Consider the following 25,483-nt stretch of genomic DNA (forward strand, 5'->3'; position numbering starts at 1 on the left):
AGCCCATTTTCGGGCACGACGCAGTCATAAAGTGGGGCGTAAAGTGCTTAGCGTGATTGGCGCTGGTTTTCGCAACCGGCACCATTTTACGAGCGCTGGATTTCCGGTGCGGTCAGCCTCTCGCTGGAAATGAGTGAAAGGTAGATTGATGTATGGAAATTTATTTAAATGCTGCTTAACATCTGATCAGTGAGCTCGGTGCTCATTCGTCCGGGCTCACCCCCCCCCCCCCCCCCCCCCCCCCCTTTATGACCTCGCTGGGAAAGGTTCTCGCCGGCGAAGAATAGACATGCTGCCCATGAACAGGGAGCAGTCGACTTGGCCTTGCTGGTGGAACCGGCCATTGAGGCCCCCCAGGGAGGCAGAGGGCAAAGGGGTGTCCCTTAGGCAGTGTCACCTGGGCAATCCCCGCCTGGCACCTGGGCAATGCCCACTGGGCAGTGCCGGGGCGGAACTAATGGGGGTGAGGGCCTGCTGCCACTCTGCAGTGATTGGTGGGGGGAGGGAGGGAGAGGAGGCCCGCTGCCACTCTGCAGCAATCAGTGGGGGGAGGGCAGTGGGGCTGTGATCGAAGGGGAGGGAGGGGGTCCGTGATCTGTCTGGGCAGCGGGGGGGGGGGATCAGTAGGCTGTATCTTGGGTCGCAGGCCCCCACGATTGTGGGGGATGCGGGGCTGCTTTACGCTGCCTGCAGTAGAAAGGGCCTGACAGCTCTCTCTTTTCTGCCAGACCCCTGCTACTGCTAATGCGCACGTGCAGCATCAGAGGCCTGCACATGCGCACCACCTCCCTCTGCAGGCTCTTGGGTGTGTTAGGCCCTGCCCACAGGCTTCTGCTGCGAGCAACAGACTTGCGCAAACCTTTGCAGGCAGAGTGTATATGGAGGGGGGTGGATGCTGAAAACACACCCAAAAGATGGATCTGAAACTCTCCCAGTTTCAAGTCTACCCAGCACTTAGAAAATTTTTTTTTAAATCGCCCCCTGAATGCCTGCAATGATACTGTGACATCCCCTGGAAGTGGAAGAACGGATATGTCAGGAGATACTGGATAGGTGCAGGAAAAATAGGGTTGTTGTAGTGGGAGACTTCAATTTCCCTGGTATAGACTGGAAATCGCTGAGAGCTGGGACTCTGAATGGGGAGGAATTTGTAAAATGCGTACAGGAGGGTTCTTTGGAACAATATGGAGATAGCCTGACTAGAGAGGGGACTATACTGGACCTAGTACTGGGGAATGAGCCCGGTCAGGTCTTCAAAGTTTCGGTTGGGGAACATGTGGCAAATAGTGACCACAATTCTGTTAGCTTTAGGATAGTGATGGAAAAGGATGAGTGGTGTCCCAAGGGTAAGGTGTTGGATTGGGAGAAGGCTAACTTTAGTGGGATTAGGCAGAAATTGGCAGCTGTTGATTGGGAGAGGCTGTTTGAGGGTAAATCCACATCTGGCATGTGGGAGTCTTTTAAGGAACAGTTGTTAGGCATGTGCCTGTAAAAAAGGATAGGAAGGGTAGGATTCGAGAACCGTGGATAACCAGGGAAATTGAGGGACTGGTCAAAAAGAAAAGAGAGACGTATGTTAGGTCCAGGCAGCTAAAAACGGAGGGGGCTCTGGAGGAGTACAAAGAAAGTAGGAAAGAACTCAAACGGGGAATTAGAAGGGCAAAAAGGGGTCACGAAATGTCCTTGGCAGACAGGATTAAGGAGAATCCCAAGGCATTTTATTCATAAGTTAGGAACAAAAGGGTTGTCAGGGAAAAAATCGGACCTCTCAGGGACAAAAGTGGGGAATTATGCTTGGAGCCCAAAGAAGTAGGGGAGATCCTAAATGAATACTTTGCGTCGGTATTCACAAAGGAGAGGGATGTGTTGACTGGGAGTGTCTCGGAAGGGAGTGTTGAACCTTTGGAGAAAATCTCCATTACAAGGGAGGAAGTGTTAGGTTTGTTAGAGAATATAAAGACTGACAAATCCCCAGGGCCTGATGGAATCTATCCAAGGCTGCTCAGGGAGACGAGAGATGAAATCGCTGGGCCTCTGACGCAAATCTTTGTCTCGTCACTGGACACAGGTGAGGTCCCAGAGGATTGGAGGATAGCTAATGTGGTCCCGTTATTTAAGAAGGGTAGGAAGGATAACCCGGGTAATTATAGGCCGGTGAGCTTGACGTCCATGGTGGGGAAGTTGTTGGAGAAGATTCTTAGAGATAGGATGTATGCGCATTTAGAAAGGAATAAACTCATTAACGATAGTCAGCATGGTTTTGTGAGAGGGAGGTCATGCCTCACTAACCTGGTGGAGTTTTTTGAAGAAGTGACCAGAATGGTTGGCGAGGGAAGGGCCGTGGACATCGTCTATATGGACTTTAGTAAAGCGTTTGACAAAGTCCCTCATGGTAGGCTGGTGAAAAAGGTAGGATCTCATGGGATAAAGGGGGAGGTGGCTAGATGGGTGGAGAACTGGCTTGGTCACAGAAGACAGAGGGTGGTAGTGGAAGGGTCTTTTTCCGGCTGGAGGCCTGTGACTAGTGGTGTTCCGCAGGGCTCTGTATTGGGACCTCTGCTGTTTGTGATTTATATAAACGATCTGGAAGAAGGTGTAACTGGGGTGATCAGTAAGTTTGCGGACGACACAAAATTGGCAGGACTTGCAGATAGTGAGGAGCATTGTCAGAAGCTACAGGAGGATATAGATAGGCTGGAAATTTGGGCAAAGAAATGGCAGATGGAGTTCAATCCTGATAAATGCGAAGTGATGCATTTTGGTAGAAATAATGTAGGGAGGAGCTATACGATAAATGGCAGAACCATAAAGGGTGTAGATACGCAGAGGGATCTGGGTGTGCAAGTCCACAGATCCTTGAAGGTGACGTCACAGGTGGAGAAGAAGGCATATGGCATGCTTGCCTTTATAGGACGGGGCATAGAGCATAAAAGTTGGGGTCTGATGTTGCAGATGTACAGAACGTTGGTTCGGCCGCATTTGGAATACTGCGTCCAGTTCTGGTCGCCACACTACCAGAAGAACGTGGAGGCTTTGGAGAGAGTACAGAGGAGGTTTACCAGGGTGTTGCCTGGTATGGAGGGGCTTAGTTATGAGGAGAGATTGGGTAAACTGGGGTTGTTCTCCCTGGAAAGACGGAGGATGAGGGGAGACTTAATAGAGGTGTATAAATAGAGGTGGGGCGGCACGGTAGCACAGTGGTTAGCACTGCTGCTTCACAGCTCCAGGGTCCCGGGTTCGATTCCCGGCTCGGGTCACTGTCTGTGTGGAGTTTGCACATTCTCCTCGTGTCTGCGTGGGTTTCCTCCGGGTGCTCCGGTTTCCTCCCACAGTCCAAAGATGTGCGGGTTAGGTTGATTGGCCAGGTTAAAAAAAATTGCCCCTTAGAGTCCTGGTTAGAGGGATTAGCGGGTAAAATATGTGGGGGTAGGGCCTGGGTGGGATTGTGGTCGGTGCAGACTCGATGGGCCGAATGGCCTCCTTCTGCACTGTAGGGTTTCTATGATTTCTATCATTTCTATGTATAAAATTATGAAAGGCATAGATAGGGTGAACGGTGGGAAGCTTTTCCCCAAGTCAAAGGTGACGTTCACGAGGGGTCATAGGTTCAAGGTGAAGGGGGGGAGGTTTAACACAGATATCGTATCCTACACAGGACGTATTTTACACAGAGGGTGGTGGGGGCCTGGAATGCGTTGCCAGGCAAGGTGGTGGAGGCGGACACACTGGGAACGTTTAAGACTTATCTAGATAGCCATATGAACGGAGTGGGAATGGAGGGATACAAAAGAATGGTCTAGTTTGGACCAGGGAGCGGCGCAGGCTTGGAGGGCCGAAGGGCCTGTTCCTGTGCTGTATTGTTCTTTGTTCTTTGGATGATCTACAGAGCCACAATCTTCTGCTCCCCTTCTCTGAATCCTCAATGCCATTGGTATAATGTTCAAGCATCCTTAGTTTGTATTGTTGTTTGCTGCAGGACCTCCACAATAATGGATGATAGGATGGGAAATACAGGAGGAGGAAGAGGCTGATGATGATAAGGAGCTGGAATGGAAACTTAATGATCTTCTTTTGAACGATGACAATGAGGAAGGTGAAGCTGATGATTTTGAAAAGGGAATTGAAATCAGACTCTTGGCCACACATACATTTGTGCACAGACCTTCAATCCATATTTCCCTCCCTCAATCCATTTGAACTCATGCCCTGAATTACTTGCTTCTGTTCCAGCTCAGATACTCTACCTAGCGTTGGGATAAGACAGTATTGGTGAGGATGTTTTGCACATTTGCTCTTCCCCACAAAACTGCAAACCACTACTGGTCCAGACTGGACTCCTGAAGATCACCACCATCCTCCTTCCCAAGTCAATGGTGCAGCCAATTTCAGTTCGCCAACATTCTTGAGGGCCAAAGCCAATCAGCTGCCTTGGGGCCTGTTTGGTGCCCACGGTTGGCTGGCTTATACATATAAGGCCTGGGCCTCAAAGTCATGAGAACACTTTGTCACAGGTACAGGAACGGGTCTGCTACTGGCAGGCTCCCTCAATCAACAATCCAAAAATTAAAATCAACCCCAATGCATCCCCTGTGCAGTCAATCAATCTGTGCAGTGAGCATATGGAAATCATTAAAATGAGTCAACATTGCAAAATAGTGCAAGGTCAGCGGTTCCGCTACTTGCGTGCCATCTGCATCAATACTGAAGAATCATTCTGCCACTGTAATATAATGGTCTAATCAGCCTCAGTAATAGATTATTGAAGTGAACAAAGGAAAAGGTAAAGCGTAAAACAATACAGAAGAAATTGCTCAAAGAAAACAGGTCAATATGGATCTTGTGGATATACATCAATAACGTCTGCCGGATATATAGGCAGTAATGTTACAGTACCTAACTATCTAACAATGCAGCATTAGTATTAACAACCTATCTATGGTGTCACTCTTCAGGATACATTCCTATACTTTTACACCATATCTGTCTTAAATTTGCCAGAAGCACGAAGACGGTGATGGTATTGTGTTTGATTGAATACCGTGTGTTGGAGTGGAAGAGTATATATTTTGATGGATTCTTAACAGCACTATCGGCAGTAATAAATCACAATGTGATGAAGCATCTTTTCTTAGCTTTATCTCCATTTGATTTCTTTTACGGCATTGCACAACGTACATTTACTACTTTGTTACATTTACTACTTTGTTCAACAACTCTAGCATTAACTGTTACACTGGCAATATCTCCTGAACAAAAACATATCTTGTTATATATACCCTGTGGGGAGGGAGGATGGTGGGGGGGGGGGGGGGGGGGTGGCAGGTGAAATTCCTTTCCTGCATGTTGAAACAATGTTCCAGTGATTTCAGGTGATTCTTTTATAGGAAATGACAGAAACCGTGTGTAAGATACACTTAGAATTACTCATACCTTCAATCCTGGCAAACCTTCTCCAGGTAAACCTCTATCTCCCTGAAGACCTTGAGGCCCTGGAGGACCCTGTACAAAAGAAACAGAAAATCAGTTCATGAACTGTGTCTTAATAAAGCAATAACCAGCGTTTCTTGCTGCTGAACAATAATGGAAAATGTTCAATTTACTAGAATTAGACTTGCAAACAATCAAATTACCTCATACTTGGCGAATTGTGACACACAAAATCTGCTTAAATGGAAGATAGCAGGCACCTATCTACTGAGATGTTGGGAAGAATCACAGAATTGTTCTATGCTTTAACAATTCGGTGATTCTATGATTCTGCTAATCATCTCCCTCCAAAGGTTTGGTCCAGAAAATCAATGAATCTTCCAGAAGATTCTGCTGTGAATCAAGCTGGCTTACGGGGAACATTTGCAAATGAGGCTGGGATCCGAATATTCTTGGCCTCTGATGTGAGCAGTTGCCACATCCTGTTTGAGCAGAACCTTTGCCCACTCTGAACATCGTTCCTCCACATCAAAAGAAGTTCGCTGATGGCTGGTGCAAGGCAAAGGATTCTCAGCCAGGAGGTTACCTTGGTTCTTGCTTGGAAAACCCCAGGCGGTCAATGGGCCAGGTGAAGCTAGGCACGTCTTCTTCCCGTTTGTCAAAAGGGGATGGCATGGCTGGTCTCGGCCTGGGCAATGGCCTCATCCTCAATAAATGGATGAGACTCCTGGGTTTTCTCTCCTGCCTAAGATCCTGATGTGGAGCTGCTGGCTTTGGACTGAGGTAGGCACAGTAAGAAGTCTCACAATATCACCTGATGAGGGAGCAGCGCTCCGAAAGCTTGTGCTACAAATAAACCTGTTGGACTTTAACCTGGTGTTGTGAGACGTCTTACTGTAAGATCCTGAGATGCAGAGAGTGGCTGGTTAGTGCGCTTCTCTCCTCTCCCCAGACTCTGCAAATAATCTTTAAATGGGAGAAGCTCCCCTAATCTTGGCTACTCCTGTGAGGTCAGCTAGGCAGATTCCCGTGGGCTAATGCCAGTACTTCGGTCCGGATCAAAGGCTTTCAGATGTTTGGGACCTTTGTTTATTGTGAATGGAGTAAATGAACAGAGGCTGTGATAACCTTGAGAGATTACATAATTCACAGCTATAGTTATTAAATGTGTAATACTCATACACAAAAAAATAAGGATTCATTTCCAGTGTGTATTCTTGCTAGATGCGGGTACAGGAAGAAGAGTTCTTCACTACCAGTGGAGCCTCTCAATTGCTGTTCTTCAGTATGAGGCACAACAATATCCAATATTGAGGACAGTTATCTCATTCATTTGATCAGTGTGGTTTCTGTTAACCTCTTTTAACAGCGGCCCAGCCACAATAACACCTCTTGACTTCACACAGTGATTCTATCAGCTGCTCAACATCACAGCAAATCATAGAACGTACAGGATGAATTTTGATTATTGGGTAGCCAATACTAGGTAGTCCAGCCACCTAATCCCTCCAGTGGGAGTCTGTTTCCAGGGAAAGAGTCTCTATAACATGACATCAATATCATTATTTCATCACTTGAACTCAACTGGAATAGAAGTTGCTTCCACTGCAAAATAAATTTCTTTATAAACTCACTTATCGGATCAGGAACAGTAAGTTACTTCAGGTTAAAGAAACCATGAAACCGCATGCTTGGTGTTAACGTGAAGAAACTAAGCGTGGGGGGTGGGGGTGGGGGGGGGGGGCAATCTTACCAAAAAAAATTCGAAGTGCTGAATGAGCGTGAAAACGGGAGATTTTCAGACCCCTTTTTCCGGCGAGAGAAAAAAATCAAATCTTATGGCACTTAGAAACAAAATGAGGCAAAGAGTGATTCTCGCCAGTAGGAGAGGTAGATGGAGTCTATTCACGCTGGGAAGCCAGCTGCTGACTGCTTGAGGCCACTATTGCGCATGCGCCCTAATCTCCCATTGTACTATGTTTCAAGTTTATTTATTAGTGTCACAAGTAGGCTTATGCTAACACTGCAATGAAGTTAGGGAGATTGTCACTCCCCCACTGTGAGGATGAGGCCATGGCCCAGGCCTAAACCAACCATGCCATCCCCTTTTGACAACCGGGAAGAAAATGTGCCTAGTTTCACCTGGCCCATTGACCACCTGGGGTTTTCCAAGCAAGAACCAAGGTAACTTCCTGGTTGAAAATCCTTTGCCTCGTACCAGCCATCAGTGCGCTTCTTTCGATGTGGAGGAATGATGTTCAGAGTGGGCAAAGGTTCTGCATCAAATAGGATGTGGCAGATGTTCACATCAGAGGCCAGGAATATTCAGTTCCCAGCCTGGGTCCCCATTACTCTGGGTCTCTGGATTACTAGAGAGACCCAGGGTAATGGGGACCCAGGCTCCAGGGACCTGGGTTCAGAATCCCACCACAGCAGATGGTGAAATTTGAATTCAATAAAAATCTGGAATTAAAAGTCTAATGACAACCATTTCTGATTGTTGTAAAAACCCATCTGGTTCACTATGCCACTGCCTGTTTGGCAGGAAAAGAAAGACTAGCATTTATATAGAGCCCTTTACAACCACAGGACGTCCCAAAACACTTCATAGCTAATTAAGTACTTTTGAAGCGTAGTCACTTCTGTAAGGTAGAAACATAGCTGCCGCTCTTTATATCGCAAGTTCCCATACAAAAAGCAATGTGATAATGATCAGGTAATCTGTTTTTATGATGTTATTGAGACATAAATATTGGCTAGGACATTGGCAATAACTCATTTCAAAATTTTCCATAAGATCTTTTATATCCACCTTAGACAGGGCCTTGGTTTAAAATCTCTTTCAAAGACAGCACTATTGATAGTGCAACAGTCCCTCAGTACTGCACTGGAGCTTTGACTTTTGTGCTCAAGGTCTGGAATGAGACTTGATCCCACAGCCTTTGACCTCAGAGGCAATAATTCTGGTAACTGAGCCATAAAAGAGTGGACTATAATAATTTAAAATGCTATCGCTTATTAAAAGACACACAAGCAATAGTGGTGAAGTGGCCATGCGGGGATGGCTAGCAGCAGGATGGGCTCCTAGATTTGCTAATTCTTCAGTCGCTGGTTGAAGTTGATGGAAAGAAAAATCAGTCGTGATGTAAACAGGCTGATTATTCACTATTGTCCATCTTCCACTGTGGCAAAAAATCAAGATCAGCCCTACCTTTGTAGAAGATGGTCAGTGAGACACATCTCCTCCAGCCTACACATGCAGATATCTGTTATGTGCAATCTTCTCTTGCAAGCAAATAGAAAAAGGGCATGAATGAAGAATTTTAAAGATTTGCACCATTCAAGTTCTCAGTTCAGCTGTTGCTACCATTCATTCTCATTCTGGGATGCTCCATCTCAGATCAGGTGGGAAAGATGGCAATTCACAATAGATTCCACCTTCTTTTCCCTCCAATTTAATGTGTTATAGAGCATTGAGTCATAGAGGTTTACAGCATGGAAACAGGCCCTTCGGCCCAACTTGTCCATGCGCCCTTTTTTTTAAAACTCTGAAACTAGTCCCAATTGCCCACATTTGGCCCATATCCCTCTATATCCATCTTACCCATGTAACTGTCTAAATGCTTTTTAAAAGACAAAATTAAAGAGTCATATAGAGTTGAGAAGATTGGTTGGCTTCCGTTATGCACATGAAATGTTACACATTTGGGTCTTACTGACAGAATCTACTCCAATATTCAGTATCTTTGCAGTCTGCATCAGTTGGGAATATTTTCATTTTATCTATTCAATCGTCCAGCTTAAATTTTGGGCAAGACGTTCAAACACAATTAGACAACTTACTGGCAATCCAGGTTCACCAATCCCAGGTGGGCCAACAGGCCCTGGTCTTCCTATGAAACCAATATCACCCTAAACAAAGAAAGATGAATTAAATATAGAACAGCGTCTATTTTATACTTACGTGTTGACAAATCTTGCTTATTCCTCTTAAAAATAGCATTACCTCTTGTTGAGGTGGTGGAATAAAGAATTGATTGACATTCAATTGTTTGTAAAATAAACTTTGGAGCTTCAAATTAACATGTTATAAATCTTTCGTAATTACACTTCACGAAAGAGCAGATTCTAGCACTGACTCCACACATTATTTCAAAAATGTTTTTGACAAAATGTATTCTCACAAAGTGAATAAAACTCCTTTCGCTAATGTCATGAATGGTAGGTAATCTAATGTTTTCATCGTAGGACTGCCTACAGGTAGATTTTCCAAACTTGCACTTCCAGTAGTGAACAGCACTTGTTGCAACAATTTATGCTCAAACTCTTAGCACAACGCAAGGCATATCTGTTAAAAAGTAACACTTGGATTGTGTTCTCTTAAGATGAATACCATCCATATGATATAATGACTTGCAGCAAAAGTACTAAGCTTGGTAGCCAATTTCATTATAGGTTTGAAGTGTTTTTGACTTAAGCTATAGCCATTTTTTTTGTATTTACAGCATCCATGTTGTGAATCTACACCATGATAAAAAGAAAATTGAGAAGTTACTTTTAATCACTAGACAAGCAGCAACTCAGGGAATCCTTTACTCCCTGGATGAGGAAATGTTGCAAATGTTACATTTCATAGAATTCACAGAATCCTTACAGTGCAGAAGGAGGCCATTCGGCCCAATGAGTCTGCATCGACCACAATCCCACCCAGCTCCTATTCCTGTAACCCCTCATATTTATCCTGCTCATCCCCCTGACAGTCGGGTTAATTTAGCATGGCCAATCAACCTAACCCGCACATCTTTGGACTGTGGAAGGAAACCGGAGTACCTGGAGGAAACTCACGCAGACACAGGGAGAGCGTGCATTTTGAAATGTCATCTAGAACATAGAACATAGAACATAGAACATTACAGCGCAGAACAGGCCCTTCGGCCCACGATGTTGCACCGACCAGTTAAAAAAAAAACTGTGACCCTCCAACCTAAACCAATTTCTTTTCGTCCATGAACCTATCTACGGATCTCTTAAACGCCCCCAAACTAGGCGCATTTACTACTGATGCTGGCAGGGCATTCCAATCCCTCACCACCCTCTGGGTAAAGAACCTACCCCTGACATCGGTTCTATAACTACCCCCCCTCAATTTAAAGCCATGCCCCCTCGTGCTGGATTTCTCCATCAGAGGAAAAAGGCTATCACTATCCACCCTATCTAAACCTCTAATCATCTTATATGTTTCAATAAGATCCCCTCTTAGCCGCCGCCTTTCCAGCGAAAACAATCCCAAATCCCTCAGCCTCTCCTCATAGGATCTCCCCTCCATACCAGGCAACATCCTGGTAAACCTCCTCTGCACCCTCTCCAAAGCCTCCACATCCTTCCTGTAATGTGGGGACCAGAACTGCACACAGTACTCCAAGTGCGGCCGCACCAGAGTTGTGTACAGTTGCAACATAACGCTACGACTCCTAAATTCAATCCCCCTACCAATAAACGCCAAGACACCATATGCCTTCTTAACAACCTTATCTACTTGATTCCCAACTTTCAGGGATCTATGCACACATATACCTAGATCCCTCTGCTCCTCCACACTATTCAAAGTCCTCCCGTTAGCCCTATACTCAACACATCTGTTATTCCTACCAAAGTGAATTACCTCACACTTCTCCGCATTAAACTCCATCCGCCACCTCTCGGCCCAACTTTGCAACCTGTCTAAGTCTTCCTGCAAACTACGACACCCTTCCTCACTGTCTACCACACCACCGACTTTGGTGTCATCAGCAAATTTGCTAATCCACCCAACTATACCCTCATCCAGATCATTAATAAATATTACAAACAGCAGTGGCCCCAAAACAGATCCCTGAGGTACACCACTTGTAACCGCACTCCATGATGAATATTTACTATCAACCACCACCCTCTGTTTCCTATCCGCTAGCCAATTCCTGATCCAATTTCCTAGATCACCCCCAATCCCATACATCTGCATTTTCTGCAGAAGCCTACCATGGTGAACCTTATCAAACGCCTTACTAAAATCCATATATACCACGTCCACTGCCCTGCCCCCATCCACCTCCTTGGTCACTTTCTCAAAAAACTCAATAAGGTTAGTAAGGCACGACCTACCTGCCACAAAACCATGCTGACTATCACCTATCAATTCATTACTCTCCAAATAACTATAAATCCTATCCCTTATAATTTTTTCCAACATCTTGCCGACAACAGAAGTGAGACTCACCGGTCTATAATTCCCGGGGAAGTCTCTGTTCCCCTTCTTAAACAATGGGACAACATTCGCTAACCTCCAATCTTCTGGTACTATACCAGAGGCCAACGACGACCTGAAGATCAGAGCCAGAGGCTCTGCAATCACTTCTCTTGCCTCCCACAATCACTTCTCTTGCCTCTGGCATTAAACCAACAGTGCTACTCAAATTTTAAGATTAGCTTTATTACTGTAATTGCCTTCTATACAGTAATACTAAAACTGTGAATGGATAAGGGTACACTTTACAAATTGGTGCCTCTGGTGAAAAGTTTCATGCGCTAGGAGTGAATATCAGAAATCCAAACTTGGATGTCAACAGGCCTTGCACCATTTTGCTCTGGTAATTTTGATTAGTGGAAAATCCTTTGATGTTCCACCAGCCTTTGAACCCAGATTCTCAATATGTGTTCCTGGGGAACAAACCACTAAACTAGGTTGCTGGGGTTTTCTGCTCCGGCCTTAGTCCAGTGGCAGGAGCAGGAAGTTGGGAGGGATTCCCATTCCCAGGGTGGGCATGCACTTTCAGTTGTGTGCTGCTCACATGACTAATTATGCATCCGGGTGGATTACATCGCAAGGCATGGCACGGCAGGGCGGGCAGGAAGCTATCACCCTGCTGTCATGTCTGGGTGCCATAGTTAAGAGGCATCTGGACAACAAGTAATTCATTGCACAGGAATCCAGGACATTGAGATAGTTTCCAGAAAGCAGCAAGCACCAGTCCCACAGTTCAGGACTGCCTCCCTGGAGGTTCAGGAGGACAGGAGGTTTTCCTCTTTCCCAGAGATGAGAGCAGGAGACCTACTCACCACAGCGGCCTGGGAGGAGGTCGCCACGGTGGTCAGTGGCACAGGAATGAAAAGGAGGAGCACTCTACAGTACAGGAAATACTTGAACACTTTACACCACCAGAGTAGGTGAACCTTCTACTCTCTACACTCACCTCACCAGTTTCTGAATTTGTCATGGGCTGCACACCTCTAAATGCCCTTAATGGCTGGGGTGCTGCCTCATTCCCTCATTGAAGCCTATCTGGTCAGGTGGTAGGGAGCTAATGATGGTTCGCTGACCCAGCCACACTGGCAGCACAGCCGTTTGGGGGTGGGGAGATTGGAGTAAAGGGCTGCTGATCCCATGCTACTGTTGCCTTTGTCCTTCCAGCTGCTGGAACTCACATGTCTAAGGGGAGCTGTCGAAGTAGCTTGGGGACTAACAGCAGTGGATCTTTCACACAGCTACCAATGGATCGGTGGTGGACTCAATGTTGATGGTGCAGGGTGGAGTGTCAATCAAGCAGCCTACTTTGGCCTGGATGGTGTCTAGCTTCCTGAGTGCCGTTGGAGCGACACTTATCCAAGTACCTGGACAATTTTCCCTCAAACTCCTCACTGTACCTTGTGGATGGTGGACAGGCTTTGGGGAGTCACAAGGTCTTCCCAGCCACAGAATTAGTAGCATGCGAGCTGCTCCTGCATCAGAATTGTTCACAATCCATCTATCTATCTTTATGCAGGAGAGGACAGTGCACAGCAGGCAAGAGAGGGAGAAGAGGGGAGGGGACACGCCCGACTTCTGGCCTCTCACACAGTATGAGCAGCAGGCTGCTGGGCTGGCAGGGTAGGACCGTGACTGTGCTTGTGCTGAGGGCGATGTCGGTCTCCCCCAGCCATCCTATGAGGAAGCATGTTCACTCTCTTCAAATCAGAACCTGAGCGTGAGGCTCTGTGCAATATAGGAGGCAGTCTGGGCACTCACTCACTCTCAACTCTCTCCATTTTGGGTGCCAGCCCACAGAGGGGTGGACCGAGGCAGGGGGGTGGGAGATGGGGGCAGCCCCTGCATCTGAACTCAGCCCCAGCTCCCAGGAGAGCTCAGACGAGGATGAACTTTGACCTGTGGAGCTGTCACAGCATTCACCTGATTCACCTGCACCCTCCACCAGCCCTGTGTGGCATCGGATCTCGAAATGGAGCCAATAACGGTGGTGACCCCCCACCTCCTGCATGAGGTCTGAGGAAGATAACCTGCTGGACTTACCTCAACCCCCCACTTCTCCCCCCACCCCACCCCTGAATCCCTTCTTGGACGCGAGGCTGATTTCGCCGGCAGAGTGGGGCCGGTATCGCGAGAGGCAAGAAACCAGGTACGAACCTGGTTTTCCGCCTTCTTGCCCGATGTTACGGCTCCCCACGCCGATTGACCAGTGTGATGAGCTGGTAAGATTGCCCCCATGACCTTTTGAGCCAGGATTCCATTCCGGAATCTTCCCGTCCAGTAGCAACACTAACTGGGATTGGAACAAGCCTCTCTAAAGCATTCTCATACTTCCTCAAGTGCAATGCCCAGAATTGGACAAGATGGCCGGGATTTTCCAGTCCTTCAGCCCCCCGGGTCTGGCGAGCCATTGAAATCTCCATTCATATCGGCGGGACCAGAAGAACCCGCCAGCACGATGGCCTGAAAAACTCTGGCAAGTATTCCAGCTGAGGTCGAGCTAGTTAAGCTTCATTATTATAAAGATTCATCATCATTTCTTACTTTCATACTCTATGTTTCAATTTGAAAATGTGGAGTTAGAAACTAATTTCCAGACTTTATGAACTAAGATGAAGATATTAAGAAATATTGATTTTGATTTAGTAAATATAATTTCAGTGACCTGTAAAGGTGTCATTAAAAACTTATTTCATTACCTTGGGACCGGGAAAGCCGATTCCAGTTTCACCAATCAGTCCGGGTGGTCCAGGGAGCCCACGTTCACCCTAATAAAACAGAAGATGCTTGATTATTTCCTTAGGCAAGGGAATCTTGATTAGTGTCAGGTGAATTCTAAAAAGATAAAAAAGCTATTTTAGATTATGAGTTGAATACCAAATTGTCGGTTGTGGAGTTATCGTTAATACTTATTGGCGTTGCAATTTTTTTCTAGTGACTGAGAATGTATAATGACAATCTGCAATTCTACATTTTTGACCTGAAACAAAATATGGAACAAATATAATGGTGTGAATTATACCCTGATGTTGTTGGAAGGGAATTCTACAGTTTCGAATTTTTTAACTCTACCAGTGTGGCCCAGAACTCCACAAGGGTGATTTACAATGACAGCATATTGAGTGGATTTTCTGTAATATTCCTAGGTATGCTCATTCACTTCATTTTTCACAGTTCCTAGGCTGATTTGGGCCTCTACCAGTTGCCACAGAAGCGCGATAGGGAATTGATATCAACTTGCAGGCAGTTGACTGCGAAACCATCTTTGTGAGAACTGAACATTTCCATGCTTGGGTCTTAGTAGCTGCCAGCAGGGGGCAGCACTCTCCAAATGGGTACCCAACTCCAATTTGCTGGTTACAGGCTGGTGCAACACTGCAGATTGAATGTTGTATTTTACCAGCTGAAAATCTCGGTCTAAGGAAAGTCAAAGTGATGGGGCAGATTGTGCAGGGCATCAGTATATATGTGGGCTCCTGAGAAACACTCCCGCTCCGACTGGTCCCACAAAAGACAACTTTACATTCACCGTTTGGTTCTCTACCTTTACTGCCAGGTGTTACTGAGCTGAACATCTACAGCACACACACAGCATCCAGTAGGCCCTGTAAATTGCATTGGGATCCTTTGACATCTTAGGACTCGAGGGTCCCAATTTGTATTAATTAATGAGGCTCCCACTTGATTCAAGCGGGTACCTGAAGCAGCTTCCGCAAGATCGGAGTTAAAATGGTGACAGAGTGGCAACCTCAATTTTAACCCTGCCGCAGCCTCATTTCCACCAGCCAGAAGGAGTTAAGGTTCCCTCTCTAGTGTAGTAGTAGATCCAATGAAACAGCCATTTATAAGGAACTGCTGCTTATTTGTTGTATATTAACTTGTTGTTTGATTGTGTTTAAGTGGTGGGCATTAACCTATGCTCATATATAGGAGAAATCTGAAACTATGGTGACTGAATCTTAAAAGTGTTTGTTATATCATAGAATCCCTACAGTGCAAAAGGAGACCATTCGGCCCATTGAGTCTGCACCGATTCCCTGACAGAGCAGCTTACTCAGGCCCTATCCCAGTAACCCCATGTATTTACCCGTTATTCCTCTAACCTACACATCCTTGGACACAAAGGGGCAATTCAGCATGGTTAATCAATCTAAACTGCACACCTTTGGACTGTGGGAGAAAACCGGAGCACCCAGAGGAAACCATGCAGACACGGGGAGAACATGCAAACTCCACACAGACAGTGACCCAAGGCCAGAATTGAACCTGGGTCCTTGGCGCTCTGAGGCAGCAGTGCTAACCACTGTGCCGCCCATATCATATGTTCTTTGTAAATAAAAGTTTGCAAGCAGATAGGGACTAGGCTCTAGTCTTATCCTTCTCCATCTAGCTATACATTATAACAGTGATGTCATTAAAATTTGCGCTGCACTATCAGAAGGCTGGAATGTGGTCAAGGCAATTGAAGAATGGCTTAAGATGGAAGGAGGTCTAGACCAACAGGTATGAAAGGGCGAGGGGCCCCCGGTTTACAGTGATTCCTGTTGGATCTTCTAGATGAGGTGCAGCAGAGGAAAGTTGATTTATTTGGGGCACAGCAATATTTGCTTCAAAGTTGTCTAGTCACCTGGCAGGAGGTCACAGAGCAAATTTATCTCATCTTCCACTAACAGCCCAATGTACAAAGCGAAAGCAAGCAGGTAAAGTAATTAAAATGTATTTAAATTCATTTAAGTCATAAAACTCAACCTCATGAGTTCCTCTTTTAAGATGTTCTAGGGTTCTGCACTTGCTCCAAAGCTTTTTGCTCCAGCTTTATTTAAGATGACACTGTGGCCATGTCACAAAGCAAAACAACTCTGGAAAAAGTGTGAATGCTCCTCTGGAATGCCTCAATGCAGAGAGATGAGATTCCAGATTTTCAATTCACACAGCACTGTGTCAGCACCTGCACAGCTCTAAGACCCCAATTTTCAAAAATGAGAGTTGGTAGGGCTGATAGAGAGACACTGGAATTTCAACCCATCTGAGTTGGGAGGAGGTCTTGTGGCATGGTGGGTAGTGCCCCTGCCTCTGAGCTAGAAGCTCCGGGTTCAGGTCCCACCTCAGGATTTGATGGCCAAAGAAGGTGTATCCAGAATGTGACCAAACAGGTCGAGTGCTGACCCTTCCAACAAAAAAGCAGGAAGTATGAGCAGGGGAAATTCCTGGCCAGCCATGTTATGGAAAGAAAGTTGAAACCTTCACTATCAATATCCATAGCTCCAGGCTACAACATGCATGTAAAAATGTATGTTACCACAGCAACTTGGATTGACTGAATGATCTGTAACATAGCCACCAACATCTGAATTGGGTTCAATCCCACTGTGCTGCCAAGACCACAATTTTTCCTAACATTTAAATAAAGTTGATCAGTTTCAGTTACAGCAGGGACAGTAATAATTCAGTTCACCAAGTTTTGCTTTAAGGCTTTGCAGTGAAATGCAAACACTTTGCATGTTATATTTGGCTAAGCTTGAAAAAGTCTGGTAAGGCTGAGAGTTAGAAACATTGATTTACAAAATCCACACTTGAAGGCAAATGCTGATCTTGAACTTGCCAACAAATTTCGGAGAACACTACCTTCATTTAAAAAGTGTCTATTTTAACATTCATATGAAACGTACACATTACTGAAAATGTTCTACATGTAAGAGATCAAAAAAAATGACACAATATAAAAAGAACCATGGACATCCCTCATTGCTCGTAAAGATAACCATAAGGGAAAAGGAGGCAGCTGTATTTTTAGTTGAAAAATTAAGTATGCGTACTTGTAGTGAAGTGACGCATGATTGATATCCAACAGTTTAAAACAGTTCTCGTGATGTTTATTAGTTAAATCCTCTCAACAAAGAATTCCAAATATTTAGTTATTACTTTAAAAAATTGAGCTAATGTACTGTCACACCGGGTCCTACAATCATCATAGTGCAAATAACTGAGTAAGTGATACTGCTTTTATACACCAATGGCAGACAATTGATGTTGTGTTGGAAACTGGATACCTCAATGCAACTTGCCAGTCACAGCCTTCTCAAAATTCAACGCTCAGCCATTCTACAGATCGTTCCTGACAGCAGCAGATACTGCGGTGATATATTGGGGTGCTAGATGGGGAGGTCGACAAGAGGTTAGCAGGTGTGGCACTGAAGTGGCCCACAGTATTCCTGCGGAGGCAGATGGGATTCCACATTAATGTAAGCCCACCTTTCTATAGGCCAGTTAAGCCTCTGGGCCACACTTTTTTCCAGGGATCCTGCAGCTCACTGTGAAATGAGTTCTGAACAAAAAATTGTTGTTAGACTCGTGTCAACACCATTGGCAGGCAGAGCACTGCTGACTTTTATGCCCATTTTTGGCAAAGTTGAATTACAGTTACAGTTCCTCATGTCTCACCCAAGTCTAACTAACAGCTGCCACAGTGTAAGTTAGATTTTAGTCTTCATTTCTTGAAATACTTGAATTTCCTATCTCCCCTGACATCAAATGGAATTCCAACTTCTTAACCTGAAGAGGCGGTAGCTGTTTCCTCTTCTGTGCCAAGCAGATCTTTGCCCTGCAATTGTTCTTTGTGTTTTTGAAAGTTTTAAGCCGTGGACAACTAGAAATAATTTCCTAGAAGCTCACAGGGCGCCTCTTTTGCAATCCATGATTGTTAATTCTTTTCTTTATTGCTACTGTCCAACTCTTTCATTGCCTCTACTTTCTGAACAATATTGTCACTTTGAGCACTTCTTGTCTACTCTGTCTAAACTCCAATACCGACCATATATAGTTGAACATCTCCACCAGCCCACATCGAGACTGATCACAGTCTCCTATTCCAACTCATTTTTCCCCAACACCTCAAATTGTGGAACTCCTTCCTTCCCTCACCCGTGCTTTCCCTCAGCAAGTTTCAGGTTTCTAAAATCTAAACTTTGTTCCAATTTTTCACTACCTCGTAATTTGCCTTCTTTTTTCAAACTTTGTTCAGACTCAGTGGCATCCTGCACTGTGAGGTGAAGCCCTTCATTTTGGCGTCGTAATTTAAAATTGCCTTAATGAGAGAATGTTGCAGTATAAAACAGACACAAACTGGTACCATGAATCAAACCTATCCTGGGTATTCTGAATCATTTCCAATATTTCGACAAGAAAAACAAAGTTGTACTCAGTGCTGAATAACCAACTTTGCGCACGATTATACTCAGAAATAAATCGGGTAAGTCACCTCTAATTGGCATGCTTTATGAAAAGACATATTGTTAAATGCAAAAAAGAAATGGATAACGGAACAAAACTGATAACATCAGAGGAAGTAATCTACCCAGATTCTGCCACTGTAGCTCCAGGCAACAGAACATGATCCACGTTCTTTAAATAGCATTAATAACTTATCTAAAGGCCTAAGAACTCTTTAGGATGGAAACTAGACCTGGTTGTGTCTCCACTTTGTTATTTTGATTTCAGCTTTACAGGATCTACAATATTTTAACTGGCAAATATCCCGATGCCACATCTTCAGATTATTCACAACTACACACACTCTTCTATCACAAGTGTGGGTTGGAACTTTCCAGGAAATCTGACAGTACAGATCAATGTAATAACAAGGCAAGTTACAGAACAAACACACTGGGGGCGATTTTGTGTCCAAGTTTGTTTTGGACATAAACGGCGACTTGGGCACAAAATCTCTCGAGACCCGGAAGAGTCTTGCCAGTGAGATCTCGTTTTCCGATTATTTTCTGTGTTTTATTGTGCAGATTTGGGACACCCTTTAAAAATGGCACCCTGTTTTCTGTGGAGCCTGTACTGCCAGCACTATCAGTTCCCGCACTGCCAGCATTGCAATGTCAGAGACATCTGCAACATTGTTTTACTCCAAGTGCAGCATTATCTGGTGAGAAAACCGGTGCGCAGCTCCCCAGCCAGCACTTCCAGTAAATTCTGTCCACTGGGGGTAATCTTGGCTGAAATTTTCCAGCCCCTACCCTTCGTGGTGAGTTCCCCTGTGGTGGGGCTGGTGAGACATTGAAATCTCTGTTCACATCGGCAGGACTGGAAGATTTGATTAAACAGCAAACAGATTATAACAATATAGCTGCAGCCCTAATCAGATTCTTCAATAAAACTGTAAAGTTGCATACTAAAAACAGGAAATGCCAAAGGCAATAAAAAATTATTTAGCTTATTATGAATTCAGGCTTTGGCAGAGGGGTGATGCAATATTTTGCTGATAACATGAATTGAACTTTATTTTTCATGTCCTCTCTCTGTGTTTTAATGTAACAAAATCTAAAAACAAATTACCTTCTTCCCTTGAAAACCTGCAGGTCCTTGGTCCCCAGGGGATCCAGAGTAACCCTAGAATGTAAAAACAAACATAGCATATGATGAATATTAGTGCAACATATTGCAGAATTTATTTCAAATGAAGTTTTCTTCCATGAAAATGTGAGAATATTTACTTACTAAATACTTAGTATAGATAATTCACGTCACAAGTTGAAATAATGCCAAACAAATAAGCCTCACATTAGACTATCAGATGTTTTATGCAATGCTAATTTCAAAAACGGTCCAATAGTTAAACAGGGACAGACAAAATTAATCCCATAACTTCCTCGGAGTGGTAATCAGTGTCAGATTGCCACTCTGTGCCCACTTATCTCCACCAATTTTCTGCCCCGATTGTTTCACCCGACCTTCTGACTCAGGCCGGGCGAGATCCAGGCAGTTAGCTGCCTCTGAAGCTCAGTGTCGCAGCACAGCAGAGTCAGATCGAAGGAGGGCACAACCTGGGCTGCGTGTACACCAGGTAGGTTTAAAGATTCGATTGAAATAAACAGGGCAAAGGTAAGTGGATAGGATTTGGGGGTGGAGGGAATAGAGATGGAGGGAGGCCGGACATTGGAGGGGTGGGGGGGTGGGGGGGGAGTTGGGTCAGAGGGGCATCCAGTTGAGTCAGGAGGTGGGGGGTTGGGTCAGGGTGGGGAGGCGGGAGTTGGGAGTTGTGCCTACTGCTCCCAATGAAACGTGCATAGTCTTTGTGTTCAAGAGAATTATTAACAGTAAAACAGTAGTCATTGAGAACCTTGCTTTACCATTTATTATTTCTTAGAAAATATTTAGGACAATATTTAGCTTTCATCGACTTTTATATTTAATCCTAAATTAAAGCAGACTGATTTTTCCATTAAAATAGCAGAAGAATGAATTTTGTGTAAATGTCTCAGTTGCCTGTTGATTATTATCCTTGACCATCACAGAAAAGTCGGTATTCGTACCACTGGTGAGAATTTCACTCAGTCTTTTATCTGTTTCTCACCAACGCTACTGCGATCTGTAGCTGATTCTGAAACACTGATTAGGTGGGCTTTGATGTGGGTAGCTGGTGGGTTGGACCATTGGGCTGGCTGTCTGATCGAGTTGGCACCAAGGCCTGATCGATTTTGATGGTCAAGGCTAATTTGTATCTCATTGCTGGATTGCTGACATGTTTGCAGCTGTGACAGGGAATCCATCAGATTGGACACTGGGATTATCTCTGGTTCAGGTGAAGATTAAAAAAATGAAAATATTTCTTAAACAAAAGGCATCATTCCGCCCACTGCAAATTATTCATAGCAGTATTACTGAAGGGGATTCTCGTGTCTGCACACCCAACCTGGGAATGGAAAGCTGAGCCTTCCTCTCTTCTCCTCTTTACACTCACCTGCTGCTAATGTGTGTAGCTACCAATGTGTGTTCAACTGATCACAACTAAAAGACCTCTCATTCTTTCAACCCATTCCAGATTTCTTACTGAAGACACTCTTTTGCAGATGATTACCTCCCTCTCCTTCTCCCAACTTCACCATCTCAGCACATGATTCACACAGAGTCAAATAGCACATTACAAAATTCACAAACTAACCTCTCTATATCTTTTTGCACACAAACTAACCCACAAGAAAGAGCAGATCACAACAGAGAAAGGGGGAAGACTCCATCCTAGCCCTCACATATAGAAAGGTTGATGGGCCTTGGATTGGTGAATTAATTGGCCACAATGCTCACAGGGGTCCATGAATATTCTTCTGAAGGGGCCAAGCATCCACCCTGAGGTCTCCCATGTCGGGACTGTCTGTGATAGAGCTGTCCGTGGCACAGCTCAGCAGCTTTCTTGCCTTTTTATTTTACCGTCTCACTTTTCTCCAGGCATCATGCAAATACGCAGCACAGCCCCCTTATGTTGCCTAGAACTGCCAGCATCTGCTGCTACCAAACCTTTTTCTGCCATGGCACTTAGCCCCTTTATCTAGGCACTCCCCATCACTTGGGCCATGCAAGAGAAGTCCTGGGAGGGATAAGCCCCCCACAGGAATCACTGTTACACGCTTTGTCATTACGAAGCATAGAAATCAGCAGCTGGGTGGGGATAGATAGTGAGCTAGAGGGGAGGCAATTCACAGACTGCAACAGAGCAGGAGCTAATGTAAAAGGCAACATGGGGAAAGCTTGTCAGTGGGTAAGCGGAGTCTGAGCTCTGCTGTGGAGGATAGGGATACCAACCTCAGAGTCTCACACTACAAAGGAAACTGCTTGATATGCACTAGATATTATTGGAGGTAGTGGACAGCCTGGCTAGGAGTTGCCAAAGCACTTCTGCCAATGTTGAGGATTGCAATTCCAGCATTCTGGCCAGTGACATTAGCACTCTGCAGTCTGCCCCGAGCATATGCTAACCTCATGGACTCTGCAGTCAGGTCCTCTGTACATGGTATTGTGTCACTCACTAACTCTTATAGCTTTGAACAAAGCTCAAACTGTATAATTACAGTTTTGGGATCCACCAGTTTTGCCAACTCCATATGTTAGAATGATAATTTCTCCATTTTGGTCCCCATGTCATTGAGTATCAGTTGACAACAGATGAACTTTAATTGCCAAGATGCCTTTTCCTCATCTGCCCTAGAAGCACTGACAGAAGTCTAAATATAGTTCCATGGGCCTTTTATTCCATGGTTCCTGGATGCCCTCTGATTCCATGGGTCCTAGGTGAGACCCAACTCCACATAGCTGTTCTTTATGTGTGAGCACAGCTGTTGAATGTCTACAAGCTACTGAGAGTTAAGGGCACCACAGCCAAGCATGATGTTTTCGTCACCTAATGCTCGCAGATGCATTTAGCAGCAGGAGATACTGAATAATTAAACTTGCTTAGAATTTAGGTATCAAATGTTTGAATTACTGAGCTGTGATTTTAAACATTTAACCCGCTATAATACAGTATGAGTTATTCCCATGGTACTGAGCTTTTAACTGTGAACATGCAACCAGTTAGAATATAGCCAAAGATACATTCAATGGTTTGTTTTAATTTTTTTTACCTGCACTCCTCTCAGTCCCCTTGGGCCTACTGGGCCTTCTGGTCCCTGTAAAAATAAAGATAAAATATTAGAACTGTAGCATAGGCGTAAAGGTTTATTCTATTTTTATTTTACAAGTGAACACATTTGTGAATCTGCTTTAATTAATTGTTAAATGTATAAATGATGTCAAAGCGTATTATGTTGCACTGAAAATACTTATAAACAAGCTTAAGACTGAAGAGTAAAAAGGATACATACCCTGTCACCTTTCGTCCCTGGGAGCCCACATTCACCTCTTTCACCCTTAGAATTAAAAACAATGTTAGAACTCAAATTATCTATTACTTGAAGAAATATGGGATTGTTACATTATCCAGATTTCCCTTCGCAATTGAGGACTGGTATTTTTTTTACAAAATGCACTAATCTCCTAATGAATAGGAGATTACAAGATAAATACAGATGGAAAGTCATTAAGCTCACCTTAATTCATCCATTCAAAATAATTCTAAAATTTCCCCTGCTGTACCATTTAGTTCTTCCTTAAGTGATTCCAAATAAATTCACCAGCACTCTGGAAGCCCATTTAAAATGTTGATTCCTTGTGGGAAGAATTTCCCAATATTAATCGTAAGGATACTTTTTGCCAACTTGAACTAGTGTCCCACTGTTCTAATTCCACAATACGATTTAAAGTAATATTTTGAATTTGTCTTTTCTATCCCATTTTCCACCTTATTTGTCACTTCCCCAGACTGAAAACCCCAGTGCTTTCTGAAGTTTCCTGGTATCTCAGAAGTTTGAGTGCCGCTTCTCTGCACTGCCTCCAGATCTTCAGAATCACAGAATTGTTACAGCGCAAAAGGAGGCCATTCAGTCCATCGTGTCTGCACCTGGCTCACCAAACAAGCATCATGACTTAATGCCATTACTCTGCAGCCCTGAACTTTGTTCCTATTCAAGTAATCATCTAATGCCCTCTTGAGTGTCTCGATTGAACCTGCCTCCATCACACCTCCAGGCAGAGCATTCCAGGCCCAAACTGCTCGTTATGTGAAAATATTTTTTCTCGCATCATATTTGCTTCTTTTGCTAATCATTTAAAATCTATGCCCTCTTGTTCTTAATCCTTTTATGAGCAGGAACAGTTTCTCCCTATCTGCTCCATCCAGCCCCCTCATGATTTTGCACATCTCTATCAAATCTCCTCTTAGCCTTCTTCTCTCCGAGGAGAACAGTGCCAACCTCTCCAATCCATCCTCATAACTGAAGTTTCTCATCCCTCGAACTATTCTTGTAAATTTCATGTGCACTCTCTCCAATGTGTTCACATTCTTCCTATAGTGTGACACCCGGTGTACACAATACTCGAGCTGAGATCTAACTAGTGTCCTGCATAAGTTCAGCATAACCTCCTTGTTCTTGTATTCTATGTCTCTATCAATGAAGCCCAGAATACTATATGCTTTATTAACTGCTCTCTCCACTTGTCCTGTCTCCTTCAAATATCTATGCATATATGCAACCGGGTCAACAGAAATTCATTCCAAGTAGGAGGAAACATGCTAAGGGGAAGATGAAGCATCTATGGCTGACAAGGGAAGTCAAGGACAGCATAAAAGCAAAATAAAAAGCATACAAAGTGGCGAGGATTAGTAGGAAGCCAGAAGATTGGGAAGCCTTTAAAAGCGTGCAGAGGACAACTAAAAAAGCAAAAGGGGGAGAAGATGAAATATGAGTGTAAGCTAGCCAGTAATATAAAAGAAGATAGGAAAAGAGAGGCAAAAATAGACATTGGACCACTGGAAAATGAGGCTGGAGAAGTAAAACTAAGAAACAAAGAAATGACAGAGGAACTGAATAGTTACTTTGCATCAGTCTTCATGGTGGAAGATGCCAGTGGGATGCCAGAGGTCCAGGAGAATTGGGGGCACAGGTGAGTGTAGTGGCCATCACTAAGGAGAAGGTTCTGGGGAAACTGAAAGGTCTGAAGGTGGATAAATAACCTGGACCAGATGGAATACACCCCAGGGTTCCAGAAGAGATAGCGGAGGAAATTGTGGAGGCATTGGTGGTGATCTTTCATCATTCCCTGGAAGCAGGGAGGTTCCCAGAGGATTGGAAAGTAGCTAATGTAACACCGCTGTTTAAGAAGGGAGGGAGACAGCAGACGGGAAATTATAGGCCAGTTAGCCTGACTTCGGTCACTGGCAAGATTTTAGAGTCCATTATTAAAGATGAGATCACGGAGTACTTGGAAGTTCATGATAAAATAGGACTGAGTCAGCACGGCTTCATCAAGGGGAGGTCATGTCTGACAAATCTGTTAGAGTTCTTTGAGGAGGTAACAAAGAAGTTAGATAAAGGAGAATCAGTGGATATGATTTATTTA

At 44.5% G+C, this 25,483-nt stretch overlaps 1 protein-coding gene across 1 annotated transcript in view; it reads right to left on the bottom strand.

Annotated features, from left to right (window-relative positions):
- The window catches only part of col28a2a (collagen, type XXVIII, alpha 2a), a 106,219-nt gene that overhangs the window by 57,907 nt on the left and 22,829 nt on the right, over positions 1-25,483 (bottom strand). Inside the window, exons 8-13 of the mRNA XM_078229207.1 lie at positions 23,350-23,394; positions 23,110-23,154; positions 20,048-20,101; positions 14,407-14,475; positions 9,271-9,339; positions 5,431-5,499 (exon numbers count right to left, since the gene is read on the bottom strand). Coding sequence (XP_078085333.1) covers positions 5,431-5,499; positions 9,271-9,339; positions 14,407-14,475; positions 20,048-20,101; positions 23,110-23,154; positions 23,350-23,394 — 351 coding nt within the window. The remainder of the gene's footprint in view (positions 1-5,430; positions 5,500-9,270; positions 9,340-14,406; positions 14,476-20,047; positions 20,102-23,109; positions 23,155-23,349; positions 23,395-25,483) is intronic.

Source organism: Mustelus asterias, chromosome 14, assembly GCF_964213995.1.
Source record: "Mustelus asterias chromosome 14, sMusAst1.hap1.1, whole genome shotgun sequence".
Classification (NCBI taxonomy): Eukaryota; Metazoa; Chordata; class Chondrichthyes; order Carcharhiniformes; family Triakidae; genus Mustelus; species Mustelus asterias.